The following is an 18,152-nucleotide window of genomic DNA, read 5'->3' as shown; positions in this document are numbered from 1 at the left end:
TCTGAGGAAGTAGACCAAGGCTAAGGAAGCTTATGCTACTTCTTTCACACAGCCTCAAAGGTGCTACAAGATCCGTTTGCATGCTAAAAGTAGGGTTGGCAGCTGTACCTCTACCTAACTAAGCCTTACGTCTGGAGAATAAATATTGGCTCTTAGTGCTAAAAATCAGTAATGGAAAGGAGTCTCCTATACTGTTTAGATGGACTGCTTTTGTAGACTCATTTACTGTGCTAAATCAGATCCATATTATGAACACGCTGGTTTCTGGAAGTATGGAAGGCATATATAAATAAAGCTATTGCTATATGTTGTTCCTAAAGGCTACATGTTGCTCCAAGATCCTGTCTGATCTTGGAGGTTAAGCAGGGTCAGCACTGGTTAGTACTTGAATGGGAAACTGCCTGTTTCATTGGAAGGAGTGGGCAAAACCACCTCTTTAGTATTCCTTGCCCAAGAAAACCCTCTGAAAGTAATCCATATGCCATTGGTTGACAGGTGACTTGAAGACACATATTCTTGCATTGATTTCAATTTTCCACAGCTATCTTGATATACAAGATTTTAAAACTGGTATACCTGCAGGTCTGTATTTGGAGGAAAGGTGTGTGGTTTTTGGCTTTATTTCCTTTCACACCCCTTTATTTGTTCTTTGGCAACCTAGAATACTCCTCCAGTGGCACATTTCAAATGAGTCCATTCTTCCTGCCACCTTTTTTTGTTAAAGTTGCCTTAGCATTCACATCCATGCAAAGCAACCCGAAATACTAAGCAGGTGTGATCCTGACTTTGTATTCAATGATGTTATACCCGCAACCCTGCTTGTTGCAATTCCTTCAGCTTCACTATTAAGTCATTTTTAAAATGGTTGCTATTTTCTACTGATTTCTTACTCCAGTACTTCCTCCTCCTGAACCTAATGTCAATTTCCAGATACAGTATGTTCTCCATATAAATTAAACAGAAGATGTTTGTCTGACTCAAACAGAAGTGATTTTGCAGGAAGGTCCCAGGAAAAGGCCAAATTGGAGCGCAGCTCGTGATTGCCGTGGCCCCAATCCAGGGAGGAAAGTGGTGGTCTGTTGAGCCCCTAAGTCTGTTTTAATCCGAACCCTTTTATCAAACACACATAGTTAAACACACCAAAGACACAAACACATTAAGTGGGGAGAAAAGGTATGGGGTTTTTATTTAAACTTTTGTTTCCAATTCACATCCAAGCAGGATGTCAAGCATACAAAATTTAGAACGCCAACATTACATTTGGGATATAGCAATGATTTTCAAGTATGAGGAAAAATCGGGGAGATAGGGACAAAACAATTTTGAGCAAAATATCCAATTTATTTGGTTTCTAGTTGCAAAAACATTTCCAATGTGTAAGTAAGCAGCTAAAGATATGTACCCCAAGGCTTTGGTTTTCAATGAAAGTAGTCTCTCCATACTGACTACTGTTGGAAATCATATTTAGTGCTGCCATTTGGTAAATCACTATGAAAATAACTTTAGTTTCCTCAGGCCACTGGAAATACTTGGGCACTATGAAGATTTCACCGTGTGCTAGAGATGTTTCTTCTTGTCACCAATGTTAAGAAGATGGCCAAACTGAAAAACAGTTTCTAAAAACATGTCAAGTGACCTCAAAGAAAAATACAAAGATAAAGTTACACTTCAAACCTAAATATGAGCTCCAACAACAGTCGCAGAAGAGTAGGCCTGCACCAAAAAAACCCAAGATGGAGTCTTCGCATTTGGGGCACTGGGGTTTCTTAATGCTTTTGAAGTTACTCAACACATCTAAAATAAGAGCAACTGATTTACTAGCTGCAGTTCAAAACACGTTAGTTTTCCTGTACTCCAAAAAACCCACATTTAAGGGTATTATTAAGTGAAGCTTAAGGAATACAGTTCCGCTCCATAGACTTTTGCTAGCATATTGCACCCTTTTAACACTTCAAAGAAATGTTTGCTTTATCTTTTTTGTACCAAGTTGACTTTAAAATCCACCTTGCCACCCAAGCCATAAATGGGCGCATACTTTTGCTGGTATTCTTAAGTGCAATGGCACAGACATGTGCTTTCCGTATTTTTTTTTTTTTAAGAACATTGTTGTTGTTTTTTAAAAACCCATCAGGCCATGCGCTTAAGCATGGCCTTTTTACATTCAGCAATTCTGTACTAAAAATAGTTCATTTTGGCAGGAAAGCCCAGCATAAATTTACATATGCTACAAGTTTTACATGTATTTACATGGCTCTTTCTTCCGTCCAGAGAAGCCGATTTTACATTTATCTAAACAAGTTTATATTACACGTTATTCGATTTCGGACTGGCCTCAACAACTCTACTTCAGCAATTGATGCAGAACGCAAAAATGTGTTTCAAACACAGTTCTGTGATATTCTCCGAAAGGAAAACACTTAGATGCTTTTGGCAGTCACCTGGCAATACAAAGATTATTCAAATTGGCACAGATATATAAGCTGCTTATGTTCAATATAATACATATCTAGACCTTGAACCTAGAGATCAACTGCACGACAATGTTTCTATTCTTATTGAAGAAGTGTTATACAGACTGAAATTTCCTAATGTAAGTATTTTAGATTTTGGTCACAGGGCTTTGGTTGGAGAGATGCCTGTCCAAACAACCATCCCAAGTGATGGATAAGTAGATCATGGGTTATCTAGCAAAGCAAAAGATACACACACATTATAATCTAAGTAACATATTTAAACAATTTTAAGAGTCTTACTTTAAAAAACAAACAAACCTAAAAGCTCTAATAAGAAAGCAAATTACTAATCTGAATGTAACGCCTACACTATTTCACAGTATAGTGGGCAAACCAAACATATTTTGCAACTGTACTGCACTGCAATTGCAAGAAATTTGGTTGGTTGGCATTGATTTCAAGTCTCCTGAAAAAGGCATGCAAAAATGAAGCAGTCTGAAAACAAAGCAAATTGAAATGGTCAAAAGGAGTTCACACTGAAGATCACAGTCCAGCCGATTCTGACTGCCTAGAGAACTGGGGAGGGCTCTTCCCATCGTCCATAATTCAACCATCTAACACACAATCTATTTCGATTAAGATGTGGCTCTGCTTTCATTTTAGAAACTAACACTGGACCCATACTGTGAAATACAAAACAAAGCGTGTCATCTTTCCAATATACAGTTAATACAGTACCTCAAGCCTGAACTTTAAGCAAGGTCTTAAGTTGAAAAGTCATGATTTCTTTGTCAGCGGGATTAAGCGAAACAGACACCCAGTGGCTTGGCGGCTTAGGAAGAACACTTGGGGACGGCGGCTCGCTGAATTTTGCTCCGGCGTAGTTTTGATTGGTTTGAGGTATAAAGAGTGAGTGGGGTAAAGTTGGATTCCAAGTCTGGCTGGTTGGGAAATGTATTGTGTTCTTCCCCCCGTTTTGCATGGCCTGCCACGCCACAGAAGACGGACTGCACCCGTGTCCCCGCTCTTTCTTGTGGATCTTCTTCATCTGGGAATTCTGGTCTTTGCTCTTTTTCCTGTTGTTCAGTTGTTGTTGGCTCTTGGTAGCGTTTCTGGGCTGGTTAGGTGCAATGCTGAACCTTTCTCCACCACCCATCTTCAACTTAACTGTCACCTGCCCAGAGGAGAAAAGCAAGGAAGAGAGATGGGGTCAGTGCCAGAGCACTATCCAAAGACACAATGAGTATTGGAAACAGGGTTTTCTTTCCCCGAAGGAACTTAAATGACAACCAATACATATTGTCTGCAAACTGAAAACAATCAGAATGGCTTTACATTTGCTACAGTAAGATTATGGCAAAGGATACAACTTATTCAAAAGGACAGTCCTGGAGTTAAAGGGTTGAAATACACCACCACCAAGACCACTTTTTTGTAATACTTCATGTCAACCTTACGTTGCTTTGAGCATATTTTTTCCCAGGCCCAATAAAAACAGCACTTCCTTATATAATACATATGTTCCATTCCATTACAAAAATCTTTCGACCCTGAAAGAATGCCACAAATAGCAACCAAACCAGATGTTTAAATACAATAGTAAGCAATGGAAATGCCAGCAACTGTGGCTCAAGAACCACAAGGAACATCAGAGAATAAGCCATTAGTATCCTCAGTAGGTTTTCCATTTGTGGCTTGAACAAATCGTTGAAGGGTACAGAACGCTACACTGAAGAGACCTCCAGTCCCTCACCACAATGTGATGTAAAGGATTCAGAAAGAGGACGCAGTGCTTTAGGAGTGAGCATCTGCCATACTCCAACACTGCTGTGTCCCTTTTACCTTTCAGTCCTCTTTTCAGACTCCACGGCCTCCACCTCCTGCGCTCTTTCCTGCTGCCAGACCTGGAAGAACAGATGCTGATTCCTACTGGACCCCTTCCTTTGGCTAGAAATGGTGGTTCTCATGGGACGACTTGCTGTTTTCAGCCAGGAAGCCGAGCCCAACATCGGATTCTTGGCGCACGGGCTTCAAGAGCAGAAGTCCCAGCTCTGAAAAGAAGAATCAGAACAAAGGCTGGTCAAGAGACAGCTTCTACTAAGGGAATTATGTTTGATGATGGGGGGGGGGATGAACTATATCCATCTAAGCATGCATTCCTGTGTTTACAAAGCATACATACCACTAGCTGCACCTAGGTGTAACTGTGTTTGCATTGTCTATACAAAGGACTCCAATTTTCTCACTCGGTAATTGCATCTCATTAAGAACTCTTTGGTTATCGCCTGCTGTGCTTCCTTCCTAGGTTTACAACTAGAATTGTTGCTTTTCAAAAAGGGACTTACCAGACTGATCCTGAAATCCACTGTTTGCTAACATTACTTCTTCAAAAGCAGATATTACATGGCAAAATGTAACATCTCCCAGGCTCCTTGGCATTTCCCCAGTGTTTGTCTATGTACTGCCAGAGTAGCTGGAGTGAGATGTATGTGAATCCATTCTGTATTTTACTAAAGTAGGGTTATTGGGCTTCTTTTACACACTTCCAAGGCTAGAGGAGGGTACACAAAAGGAATGGCATTTTACACCAGGTAGACCATAAACAAGTCACACCGTCTTTGGTTCAGACTGCTCCCAAGGCTTCCTCTGTGACCATGGAGCCTCCTCCTCGTGGGTCTTGGGTTCCAAACCAGGCAGGCTTCTTCAATCGCTCCTACAGTGCTCACAACTCAAGTTCTGCTCCCTGGGTTGGTTTTGTTGCCCTCTGACACATCGTCACAAAAAGGGGGATTTCCAGCACCGCATGACAAGGAGGAAAGGAAGAAAGCTCTTCCCACACGAAACTAGGAGTCTGTTTCCGCCCTCCATCAAACTCTCACCCACCTCCAACATTTAAACTATAGAAGGCTTTAGGCAAGCATTCTCCTTTGTTTCCCTATGGACAGATATTCTCAATGTTTCCCTATGGGCAAATATTTTCCATTGGGTTTCTATGGGCAAATATTCCCAATGCTTCTCTATAGGCAAATATTCCCAATGCTTCTCTATAGGCAAATATTCCCCCATGCTTCCCTATGACCAACATTTCCAATGATTCTCCAATGGGGGAATTCCCTATAGGCAAATATTCTCCATTGGGTCTCTATGGGCAAATGTTCCCCAATGATTCTCTATAGGCAATGATTCCCTATGGACAAATATTCTCCAATGATTCCCTATGGGCAATGCTTCTCTATGGGCAAACATTCCCAATGCTTCTCTATGGGGAACACAACATGGCGGCGCCCCTCCTTCCAAAACCCAACCGCGCCCCCCCTCAAAGCCCACCTCCGAAGCCCCACAAACCCCAGCCATCCTTATCTCTCCCCTTCCGCCCCACCTCTTTCGGGCGCAGCCTAAACCCGCCTCGCTCGCTCGCTCCCTCCGCTCTCCTTCCTCCTCCTCCTCCTCCTCCTGCGCCTTCTTCTCTCAGCGACAAAACCAGGCACACAAAATGGCGGCCGCCTTCCTCGACTACAAACACAACCAGCGTATTAAAAAAACAAGGCCAACATAGCTCCGCCCACTTCGGGGCGGGATAGCCAATGAGCGAGGGAGGCCTCCCAGAGACGAGCCAATAGGAAGCGCGTCCGCCTGTTGCTAGGGATGGGAGGGGCTGGGAGGGTGGGGGCGGGGTCTTGAGTGGGCGGGGCTATAGCGGTCGTTGTTGTTCTTGGGTTTAAACCACAGCCAGCGCGGGGCATGTCGGGAAAAAAATGGAAGGCCACTAATAGGAAAGCCTCTGAGGGGAAATTGCCTCCCTGTTTTCTTCTGGTTTTCTTCAGTTTGTTAATAAAAATACATAAAAATGAATAAAAATGTGGAATAAAAGTGCATTCATTCCAATAAAAACAATAAAACAAGTCATAAATCTTGAAGATTAATGATTAATAAACCTCCAAGAATCATATATCCCCAGAATGTTTTACCATAATTCCCAGAATTCCCCAATATTTACTGGAATATTCAGTCAAAATCCCCAAAAAGCAATTACTGTAATTAAATTCTCCAGATTCTGGGGGATCCCCCAGAAATTGGCAATGCTGGATCCCAGAGGCCTGGGTTCGAATCCTGACTGGAAACCCACTTGGCCAAGGGCAGGAAGGATAGCGGGGAGAAACTTTGGTATCTACACAGTTGGAAAATACTCAGGGAAATAAAAAACTTCCAAAAAACAAACCTTGATTTTCCTAATTTTATATATAAGGGGCGCCATATCAGTCAATCAATCAATCAATCAATCGCCTTTATTGCTGTTAAGAAACCATAGGCGAAAAGGGACATGATTTCACTCCATGTAATGACACTTGGGCATCCGCGGATTTTGATATCGACATGGTTCCAAAATATAGAGGAACAAAATCCAAAAAGCAAACCTTGATTTTTCCCAATGTAAAATTGACAATGAGATACTTTGTGTGCTTATTGTATTTTTAGGTTGTTTTATTGTTAGCCGCTTCAATCTCTTTGGAGAAGCAGGATACAAATAATTATTATTATTATTATTATTATTATTATTATTAGGGACTTGAGCATCCATGGATTTTGCTATCTACATGGTTCCAAAATAATTGAGGAACAAAACCTGAAAAGCAAACCTTGATTTTGCCATTTTATATAAGGGACGCCATTTCACTCTGTTAGGAAGGACCGAATCAGGGGAATTTAATTAGCTCAAATATTATGAGAGGCGTGTCCTAACAATGCATGCAGCGGGGTCGTGTCCCTATGTGTATATTAGCTTACTTGCTAATTAGCTTACTTGCTGTTCACCGCTATGATCTTTGGAATAGCGGTATATAAATAAAACTACTATTATTATTATTATTATTATTATACCAGAGGTTATCTAGTCCAACCCCAAGAAACAGAGACTCAAATGCCAATGAGATGCAATTCAAATATAAAGCATTTATTAAAGCCACACAACAAAAGGAGATCACACACACGCACACACACATTCACTACTAAAGCAAGGGAGGGGTGAGTTGAGGAGTAAAGGAGAAAGGATAGAGGCACCGTTGGGATATTTACCGTAGGAGTCTTCTCCAAAGCGACGGATGCGAGGGATGGTGGATGGTGAAACACGGCCGCGGGAACGAAAAGGGAAGCGGCAACCACGGTGGCTAGGAGCAGAGTTCTGGCAGGCAAAGCTAACTAGAGGCTCAAATGACAGTGAACTTGGCTTTGCTCAAGTGATTTCAGCACAAGGCTCCAGGGACTCAAGCTCGGAGCGAGATGCTCTACAAGCAAGGAACCCAGGCAAGGAACAACTGCTCAACAAGCCCAGCTTGGAAATCAGGCTCAGAACTTACTGCTCGACAAAGTGGGTTGGAAGAGGGGTCCTTTTATACCCCTGAACATAACCTCAGGCGGTGGCAACTTGGCAAACAAAGGCTTGATGACTTTATCTTTGTCTAAGTTGAAACTTACACAATGGATACACAAATAAGAGGTCTGGCATTTTTCAGGAGGGGACAAATATCTCGATGGCCGAGCCATTAAGTCAATCACTGGCTCTCAAAAGGAGGAAGCTACTGCTATTGTCTTCCTGCTTTGGGCAGCTTGCGAAACTAGTATGGCAACTCCTCAACTGCTTGCTGAAAGGTTTAGGATCTACCTTTTTTCCTGTGACCATGCCTAGCAAGGAGTTGCTGGCTACGTGGTCAGCTCGCTCTTAGAGTAATAACGGCTAGCAATGGGATCAGTCGGGGTCATAGATTCAGATCGCATGGCACCCAAAATTTATATAAAACCATACTTGATAACAACTCCACCACTGTATATAATGGGACTTGCCAGTGAGTTGTGAGCCTGGAGTTTATCAGATAAGGGAAACTGGAAGTATAATTCAATGGCAATCCGAACGAAATCATGAGGTTTCACGTTGTTGTGTACCTCCAAGTTGTTTCTGAGTTATAACAACCCTCTCATGTTTTTGTTTTTTGCCATGATTTGTTCCAAAGTTTTCCATGGCATTCCTCTGAGGCTGAGAGAATGTGACTTGCCCAAGGCCACTCTCTGGATTTCCATGGCCAAGCTAGGATTCGAACCCTGGTCTCCAGAGTCATAGTCCAACACCCAAACCACTACACCATGCTGGCTCTGCACAACAAGGTAATCCCATATTTGTTGTTGTTGTGTGCCTTCGAGTCATTCTGACTTATGTTGACCATATGGCTGTATCTTTATGATGAGAGGGATCATAAGTCAGTGGCAGAACAGTTCACTATCATTCCCAACTTTCATGTAAAAAACCATCCCTAGTTCAATCCCTCTCATCTCCACTTAAATCAGCCTCCACCTAAACTGGCACTTTGATGGAACTTAGGGTAGCAATGCCCATCATCCCCAACCAGCACCTGGCCAGTGATGATGCCTTTGAGGATTTTTAACCTTTTAGGAGCCAGCACAGTGTAGTGGTTTGAGTGTCGGACTAGGACTTTGGTGACCAGGGTTCGATTCCCTGCTCATTTATTTATTTATTGTTTCATTTATCCCATGAAACCCAGTGGGTCGCCTTGGGCAATAAGTCACACTCTCTCAGCCTCAGAGGATGGCAATGGCGAATCCCCTCTGAAGAAACTTGCCAAGAAACCCCCATGATAGGTTTGCCTTAGGGTCGCCGTAAGTCGGGAACGACTGGAAGACACACAACACACTTCTTTTTAGCTTGGGACAGGAGTTAAAACGCACCTGGGAGACTTTGGAAAGAAGCAGTGACTTGGCAGGTGGGGCAAGAGATGCCAGACATGGGGTTAATCATTACCTGACCCTAGTGACTCAAGAGATGCCAGTGACGCCAGTCCCTGTCTTGGTCTAGTTTCAGGGGAGAGATATAGTTCAAAAGTACAGAGTGAATCACAATATGATACGGATAAGGAGAGGCAGGAAGGATCCAAGGCTGGACCTGTCATTAGGCAACATGAAGCAACCTGCCTTGCAACTTGCAGATTTGGCCAAAGGAAATAAGGCTCAGTTGTTCCATTTCTCACCACTCCATTAAACAGCAGGACTTGCAATAACATGTTGCAGTCCAATGGGCCCTTGGCATCCATGGGAGTTTGGTTCCAGGACCCCCATGGATACCAAAATCCGTGGATGCTCAAGTCCCATTATGTACAATGGCATAGTAAAATGGTGTCCCTTATATAAAAATGGCTAAATCAAGGTTTGTTTTTGGAATTTATATATTTTGGGGGGTATTTTTAAGCCCTGGATAAAGAATCCATGGATATAGAGGGCAGAACATATAGGTCCACACTTAAGGGAAGAAACAAGGCAGTGAAAATGTCTCCTGCTCCCTAGGTTATTTTTTAATAATGCCTTGAGAATAAAGTGGAAGGTGTTAGCGTTTGAATTTTCTGACTCGAATTTCTTGGGTCCAAATTTAAAGACATGATGTCCTTTGCCTATCAGATAGATCAGGACTAGTCCTTCCATTTGGCAGAGTGCTTAGAAATGTGGTCGTTGTTGTGTGCCGTCAAGTTGTTTCTGACTTATGGTGAATCAGAGGAGTTTTTGCCATTGCCTGCGCTGAGACCAAGGTTACCCAGTGGGTTTCCAAGGCAGAACAGAGATTTGAACCCTCGTCTCCAGATTTATATTCCAAGGCTCAGGTCACTACATTTATTCAACAACAACAATAAACACAGGTTTGATGGTGGCCATGGGCAAGTCACACACTCTCAGCCCCAGGGAAAGGCCACAACAAAGCTCCTCTGAACAAATCTTGCCAAGAAAACCCCAAACAGGGTCACCTTAGGGTTGTCATAATTTGGAAACAACTTGAAGGCACACAACAACAACAACAGATGGCAACAGAGGTGTTATTCGTTAGTTTTGCCATCTGGACTATACTCTGGTTTTCATCAATGAAATCTCGGAGGGTATGGAGAGAGCAAGCAATAGAGAGAGAATATACTGTAGTACAGAATATATCGAATACTGTACTGTGTATTTTACTATGCTTTTTGCAAAGACCATGAAGGACATAGATGTTTGTGTTCTCTCCAGCAGGTGACAGTAGAGCACACTGATAAAACATTGGGCTAATTTTCAAAAGAGATAGCAGTGATATTAGTATTTTTCAATATAAAAAGTGGCTGGGAGTGATTCAGGGGCAGCTTTAAAACTGACTGATTTATTTTAGCACTAATTTTCATGCTTTGCAAGCACCCCACTTCTTCAAATATACCAACACTCATACAATTTTCCTGAAGAAATGGATTGGAGTCCACAAAATGTCTTGCTAAAGCACTGGAACCAATCCGTTAGGGTGCATCTTTGTTGTGGTTGTTGTTATGTGTCATTTTTGACTTATGGCGACCCTACAGTGATGCTTATCATAGGGTTTTCACTGTAAGTTTCTTCAGATCGGGTTTGCCATTGCCAATTGCAGTGCCAAATCTCCTTTCAACGAATCTTGCCAAGAAAACCCAATTATTCCTCACATTAGGGCTACTATAAGTCAGAAACAACTTGAAAGCACACAACGACAACAGCAACAAAGGCCCATCCTGCAATGACACACATGTCTTTTATTAGTTTAATAATTGCACTGAATTGCATTGACATTTATGCAATATAAATTTGACATTTCTGTAACTGTTTGTCAGCTGTCTGAGCTTTCCGCTGCTCTTTGGATAGGTTGGGCTGCAGCAACCATTGTACATGGAAGGGGATGATAGGAGCTGTAGTCCAACACTTCCAGAATGGGTGCCAATTTGAAGGAAGCTGCCTGAGAGGGACTGAACATTACATTAATTATTTTAAGGGCACAACAGCCTTGGAAAGTCCCTCTAGTCTGCAGGGAACAGGAACCAAGGAAGGTGACCATTTCCCTAGAGAAATTCCCCCTTGACAAGAAGCCTAACCTGGGCAATATCTCCCCTTTCTGTTTCCATGTATAATGATTAGAGGTTGAGCATATATTTCTGGGGTTCTCCTTATTAGCTACGAATAAGGGGACCCCCTTATCTGCCTGTCTTTCTACCTACATTCATTCATTCGTTGTTGTGTGCCTTCAAGTCATTTCTGACGTATAGCAACCCTAGGGCAAACCTATCACTGGGTTTCCTTGGCAAGTTTCTTGAGTTTGCCACGGCCATCCTCTGAGGCTGAGAGAGTGCGACGTGCCCATAGTCACCCAGTGGGTTTACATAGCCAAGCAGGGATTCAAACCCATGTCTCCTGAGTCCTAGTGCAGTGCTCAAACCACTACACCACACTGGCTCTCTTAAAAAGCGGATAATTTAAAATGATACAGCACCTGCTTAAAAACCCTTTCCATTAAAAACCTTCACTTCTAAAAATCATGGGAGCGTAACTGCAAATGGAAAGATAGCAAGAACCGTTTATATGGTCAAATCAGGATTCAAACCCTACTCTTCCAGTGTTCCAGTGTTCCCCAGTCCAATGCTCAACCACTATACCATTCCTATAGTCAGCAGGAAAATAGTCCCATCACATTATTGAGGTCTCAGCAAAAATGCACAGCAAAAACTGGCTGGAAGGAAGAAACCAGAGGCTTATTTCTAAAGAGACACAAGCTTGTACAGAAGTCAAAGAAACAAAGAAGAAATCCAATTTGCTCTGGCTTGCAACATAAAGCCCCCTTTTCCATGTAGATACAAAACAAAAACACCACTATAAATCTGGAGGATGATCTTTCTAGACTACAAGCATGGCATAATGGTTTGAGCACTGGACTATGACTCTGGAGACCGGGATTTGAATCCCAGCTTGGTCCTGAAACCCATTGGGTGTCCTTGGGTTAGTCATGTTCTCTCAGCCTCAGAGGATGGCATTGGCAAACCCTCTCTGAACAAACCTTGCCAAGAAAACCCCATGATAGGTTTGCCTGAGGGTCGCCATAAGCTGGAAACGACTTGAAGGCGCACAACATACACACAACCAAGGTTGCACAACACAACAGGGACTGCTTGAACTGTCGTGGCTCTCTAGCAACTCAAAATACCTTTAAAAAGTATAGATCCTATCCATCCTGAGGGTTCCTCTGGATGGACAACAACATCAACAAGAACCATGCTAGTTGGGCTTTTGGGGGGAACTGTAGTGGCCACAGTGGCTGGCGGATTCTTGGAGCAATAGTACTTTTCTGAAACACTGCATCCTCTGGGTCTCTTAAAAATATTGTGTTCCTCCAAACACACATGTTGTGGAAGTAGAAACAGTTGCATCAGAGACCTCTGTCTCCAAGCCCATTGCGGTGGCAGTGGGCAACCGTCTGCTTCTTCTATTCCCTCCTTTGCTCTCTTTTCAGAAAATCTGCTCTTGCCTGCCTGTCAATTGAGAAATAATTCAGAGGAAGCCAGACATGATCACAAACCAGATGCAACCCCTGGAAACCTCCAGCTCAGAACAGAGCCAAGATAGGCAAACGCTGCGCATGCAATCTCGCACATGGTTCTTCTGTGCTCCATCTCTTTGCCTTCGCGCCCACGGTGATTCAGCTTTCTCCGTCTTCTGTGGAAGAACTTTCTTCACCATGGCTGTCGCTTTGTGGTTCCAGCTCTTCAGACTCTGCATTTCCACAGACCCTTCTCTCTCTTCATGCCATCGGGCATCTTTTCTGCATTCTGGCACAGGTGAGGAAACTGCATGAAGCCACACAGGTAGGTCCTCTTCTTCATGACTTTTTTAAAAGGCTGCTAATGATATAATCATGGTCTTTGTTCTTGTGTGCCTCTAAAAGTTTATCACACTGGGACTAATTTCGGCATTAAAGAGAGATTAAAGTGTATTTGAGGCATTCCGCAAATAAAACGAAAATGGCGAGTAACTGCACAAATGGTTATCACACGCAATTGTGCAAATAAAACGATATTGGACAAACGATATTTGTCACCGAAATCTCGAAAGTAAAAAGATGAGTGTTAATGCTTCTTTGTGACCACTTTAATGCCGGGTTTTGTGCTACGTTGTGTGAAATCGTTTCATGAAATTATGCAATTTTAACAGGATATTCACGGGATAAACTTCGTGTGATAAACTCATCTCCTTCGTGTGATAAACTCATTTTTGACTTATGGTGGACCTATCATAGGGTTTTCTTGGCAAGTTTCTTCAGAAGGGGTTTGCTATGGCCATCCTCTGAGGCAGAGAGAGTGCCACTTGCCCATAGTCACATAGTGGGTTCGCATTGCCAAGCAAGAATTCAGTCTCCCAGTATCCTATTTATTTGTAATGCATCTTCAAGTTGATTCTGATTTATGGCAAATTTAGCATTGCATTTCCTTGGAAAGATTTATTCAGAGATTTACCATTGCTATCCTCTAAAACTGAGAGAGTGCAATTTCCATGACTGGTAGGTATTCAAACCCTGACCTCCCTGAATCTTAATCCAGCACTCAAACCACTATACCATGCTCTCACTCTTTAAAACCTCTCTAAATAATTGTTATTTTTGTGCAAGAATTGTGCAGGAACCAAGGTCTATTTCCTCCAGACAATCTTGATATCGATAGATCGATATCAATAGATAGATCAATAGATCATCCGGCAGGTTGGGACATAATGCTGAAGCATGGCTTAACCTGATATGAACCAGCCTGCTTGAGCTTCTGTTGTGCATCAGAGGGGAACGTGGTAATAATATTTCCGGTAGTCGTGTTTTCAGTGTTGGCATGGCAATGTTGCTGGCATCTGGGTCTGCCACAACATCTGGTTCCTGTGTCTGTATCTCTTGATGCTTTTAAGATTGAGTGGCAGTCTGCAAACATGTATTGCTCTGTCACTCAAGACCTGTGAGAAGAAGGAAGCATAATTTTCCAGGATGGAAATTAGTTATTGATATCTTTGGCTGCACCTGCACTGCAGAAAAAACCTAGTTTGACACCACTTTAACTGCCGTGGCTCATTGCAATGGAATCCTAAGATTTGTAATTTGTTCTGGCACCAGAGCGATCTGACAGAGAAGGCTAAATTGATAAAACCACAACTCCCAGAATTTCATAGCATTGAGCCATGGCAGTAAAAGTGGTGTCAAACCGCATTGTTTCTGCAGTGTAGATGCAGCCTTTGAATAGTTTTAGCTGTGAACTGTTAGTGGAAACAGGTGATATGATGTTGTTCCCATATTAGTGTATGTGTGGGAAATATGAATATGGCCTTTCTGATCTGTTGTTGTCTTTCACTTTTGTTAGTGGGCATTGTGGTCTGAGAAATGCCTAATTTAAATTTCTGAGACCCAAAGCTGCATTTGCACAACAGAATTGATGCAGTTTGACACCACTTTAACTCCCATGGCTCAATGCTGTGGGATTATGGTATTCGTAGTGTTGTGAGATATTTAGTCTTCTCTATCAGAGTGCTCTGGTGCCACAACAAACTACAAATCCTAGATTTCCATACCGTTGAGTCATGGCAGTTAAAGTGGCGCCAAAAAGGATTATTTCTGCAGTGCAGATGCAGCCATAATCTGCTCCTAGTCCTACAAAAAGGATGCTGAGCTTTCTTAATTCCATTTCCCCAATGACCTTTTAAGAATGTTTGAAACAAAAGTAAATCTTGTGAAAACAGGAAGCCAAATAGAAGCTACTTCCTCATTTGATAGAGAACACACCTTAAACTTTCTTTCGTTTCTGTGAGTCATAGAACCATAGAGTTGGAAGAGACCACAAGGGCCATCCAGTCCAACCTCTGCCATGCAGGAACTCACAATGAAAGCACCCCCAACAGATGGTCATTCACCTCTGTTTAAAGACCTCCAAGGAAGGAGACTTCACTACATTCTGGAGGAGTGTGCTCTACTGTCAATTGTTTTTTTTTTTTTTTTGCATTAGTGGTGTCATATAGTCAGTGTATACAGCATGGCACACGGCTGTCTGGAAACAGAGTTTGGAAATGTTACTTTTTGCACTACCAGATAACCCCAACTTGCATTACCAGTGGTTATGTTGGCTTTCGGATTCTGCCCTGCAAAACTCTGATACACCACCACCCCATTTAAATAATGGCATGTCAGGTTCCAAACTAACCCCAAACAGCTGTCAAACTCAGTAGTTTTGCCCCTCTAACCACCCAAGGTCCTCATGATACACAACCTCCACCAAGCACAAACAAACAAACAAACAAAAAACCCAGACTGAAAACTAAAATAAAACTATTAGCAATTATACTTCCGATCATGTCAGGAAAGGGAAAGGCCTCCATTCCCCCTTGCAGAGTTAATTGAGTGCAAACTTTGTTCAGATTTTGAGCAATTGACATAAGCTGAGGACAAAGGGGAAAAGTGGGAAAAGATAAGAGGAAATAGGGACATTTTAAAAGCAGCCGAAAAACTAGGATGACAGGGGATTCGTTGGGATTTACTGGGATTAGTTTGGCTCTTGCCAAATCAGTACATTGGAGGGTATAACAGAGTGGTTTTTGCAATACATCCAGGTTGGAAGAGAGTAGAACATACAGACAGTATTTTTGTGCTTACAACTGCACTTTGTCCTCAATATTATATATTTAACTTTGTTCACTTCCCACCCTTTTGTAGCCAAGATTGCCAAGGAAGACAACCCTTTTCCAAAGAAAGCTTTCCAGTCCTTGAGTACACACCAAGATGGAGAGATGTAAGGTGAACACAACAATGGTGGACGTCTTGAGATGCAGCTCCAACATGGTGCCCATGGAGTGTTACCTGGTCCTCAGTGGTCCTGCTCAGACTCTCATTGCCGTGTTGTGTTGCACCGTCGGAGGCCTTTGCATCCTAGAGAACACCTTCGTGCTCTACCTCATCTTTTCTTCACCCAAGATCCGCAAGAAGCCTTCTTATCTCTTTCTGAGCAGCCTGGCTTTGGCTGATACTTTTGCCAGTTTTATATTTGTCTGCAGCTTTGTCCATTTCCATGTTTTCAATGGGATTGACTCCACTAAAGAGACCTTCTTGCTCAAACTCGCAGGCGTCAACACAACCTTCACAGCTTCCCTCGGCAGCCTCCTGTTGATGGCCTTTGACCGGTACATCTGTATCCTCAAGCCCTCATCCTACAAGGTCATCGTAACCAGCAGAAGAGCTCTGGTGGCTTTGGTGATTCTGTGGATCACCATTGTTTTCCTTGCCTTATTGCCTCTCTTAGGGTGGAACTGCTGCAGCCTCAACTCAGCTTGCTCCGAGTTGTTTCCATTTGTCGACAACACCTACCTTTTGAGCTGGGTGACCTTCGTGATGATCCTTCTGGCCTCTATTGTCTACGCCTATGCGCACGTCTTGTGGAAAGCACGGCAGCACGTATTGTACATGGAAAAGCACCATGGACACAACAGCCAACTGAACACCAAGGTGAGACTAGACGTCAAGTTGGCCAAGACCTTAGCGATCATCCTGCTGGTTCTTGTGACATGCTGGTCCCCGGCCATCGCGCTCATGACCTACAGCATCTTCGCCCACCTCGGCAACTCCCTCAAGAAAGTCTTTGCCTTCTGCAGTACTCTCTGTCTGGTCAACTCTATGGTGAACCCGGCCGTCTATGCCCTACGGAGCAGGGAGCTGAGCTCCGCTCTGAGGAAAATTTGCTCCTCTTTCAAAAGGAAGGTGGACGTCTCAGACAGCAACCCAGAAGCAGAGACAACCGAGAAGACCTTCCCAGTGGAAAATGTGGGAGACAGATACCTTGGCAGTACGCAGACAGTCCAAGCTTCAGAGGATGACAAAATGGACGTGGTGTAGGAATGGATGTTTTCTCAGTTTGAAGAAACTTGCAGGCTTATTTTCTACATCAGGGTTGGTAGAAGTATGTAAATTTTATTACTCAGGACCCTCGGGGGGCTATATAGAGACTTTTGGGATTGGAAGGATTCAGGAAGTGGCCGGTTGTTAACCTCTGGTTTTGAAAAATAGGAAACCTCCAGAAGCTCTCTGCAGACTATTTAAAAGGTGAACTATGACTGCGGGGAGCTTCCATGAAAGACAATGGCTAGCATCCTTTTAATGACATCCGTGTGCATATAAGTCACACTATGCAGGTTGTGTGAATTATTTGCCATGGCACAACGGACATATATCTGCTGACAGTGGTGGAAGCGGAGCTCAGCGTTCAACAATGTTGTGCGTTGTGGTTACACGCTGCCATTGTGCGTCGCACATGGACACGTGTTGCCAATGTTGCTTTTCTGAATAGAAGTTGAATTGTGCTGGCATCACCCATAAAGGCTTTTAATCTGTCTCAGAAAACTAAGTTCGGAAACTCCTCTTAACCCTAGAACTTTAACTGGCTTCCACACAGGAACTCTGTAATAAAGGGATAAAATAACAAACATGCCCCTAAGTTTTACCCTCGACTTATCTGCGGGTCATATCAAAATCCATAATTTTGGCCCCAAAATCTGCCCTCAACTTATGTGCATGAGGCCGACTTATAGTCAAGTATATACTGTATATGAGGGGCACCATTTTACTCCGCTGTTGTAATAAAGGGACTTGAGCGTTCATGGATTTTTGGTACCCATCCGGGATCCTGTAACCAAACCGCAGCAGACAACCAAAGGCCCAGTGTAGCAGCACAGCAGCACCCAATATCCACAAAACAGGGGCAGCCTTTATTGGGACAACCAAAACGCATAAATATATGTGTCACAAGCTTTCAAAGTTCCACTGGTTTCATCAATGGTGCTAATAAACAATACAGGAGAGAGGGGGGAAATGGA

At 43.0% G+C, this 18,152-nt stretch overlaps 2 protein-coding genes across 7 annotated transcripts; one reads left to right on the top strand and one right to left on the bottom strand.

Annotated features, from left to right (window-relative positions):
• Nucleotides 1–1,161: 1,161 nt before the first annotated feature.
• Nucleotides 1,162–5,968, bottom strand: PNRC2 (proline rich nuclear receptor coactivator 2). 6 transcript variants are annotated; one of them, XM_042439373.1, is made up of 4 exons: nt 5,833–5,968; nt 4,296–4,504; nt 3,192–3,627; nt 1,162–2,684 (listed from the first exon to the last, which is right to left on the bottom strand). In XM_042439373.1, exon 3 carries the CDS (start codon nt 3,607–3,609, stop codon nt 3,193–3,195), a length of 417 nt encoding a protein of 138 aa, XP_042295307.1. In that variant the 5' UTR covers nt 3,610–3,627; nt 4,296–4,504; nt 5,833–5,968; the 3' UTR covers nt 1,162–2,684; nt 3,192. The 6 variants fall into 6 exon arrangements, with proteins under 6 accessions (XP_042295307.1, XP_042295306.1, XP_042295305.1 ...); XM_042439372.1 differs by adding an exon at nt 4,799–5,004 and having other exon boundaries at nt 1,162–3,627; nt 5,833–5,934; XM_042439371.1 differs by adding an exon at nt 5,067–5,217 and having other exon boundaries at nt 1,162–3,627; nt 5,833–5,931.
• A 7,109-nt stretch (nt 5,969–13,077) lies between these two features.
• On the top strand, nt 13,078–17,744 carry CNR2 (cannabinoid receptor 2). Its single transcript, XM_042439128.1, has 2 exons — nt 13,078–13,129; nt 16,003–17,744. The coding sequence occupies exon 2, from the start codon at nt 16,069–16,071 to the stop codon at nt 17,173–17,175; it is 1,107 nt and encodes a 368-aa protein (XP_042295062.1). The 5' UTR covers nt 13,078–13,129; nt 16,003–16,068; the 3' UTR covers nt 17,176–17,744.
• Nucleotides 17,745–18,152: the final 408 nt, after the last annotated feature.

The sequence above is a fragment of the Sceloporus undulatus genome, chromosome 9 (assembly GCF_019175285.1).
Source record: "Sceloporus undulatus isolate JIND9_A2432 ecotype Alabama chromosome 9, SceUnd_v1.1, whole genome shotgun sequence".
In the NCBI taxonomy this organism is placed as follows: Eukaryota; Metazoa; Chordata; class Lepidosauria; order Squamata; family Phrynosomatidae; genus Sceloporus; species Sceloporus undulatus.
Note: the sequence above shows the minus strand (reverse complement) of the source record. Positions and strands in the feature narration are given on the sequence as shown.

Excerpts from the sequence above, each read along its gene's own strand:
- CNR2 (XM_042439128.1), top strand. The coding sequence starts at position 16,069 with ATGGAGAGATGTAAGGTGAACACAACAATGGTGGACGTCTTGAGATGC.
- PNRC2 (XM_042439368.1), bottom strand. The coding sequence starts at position 3,609 with ATGGGTGGTGGAGAAAGGTTCAGCATTGCACCTAACCAGCCCAGAAAC.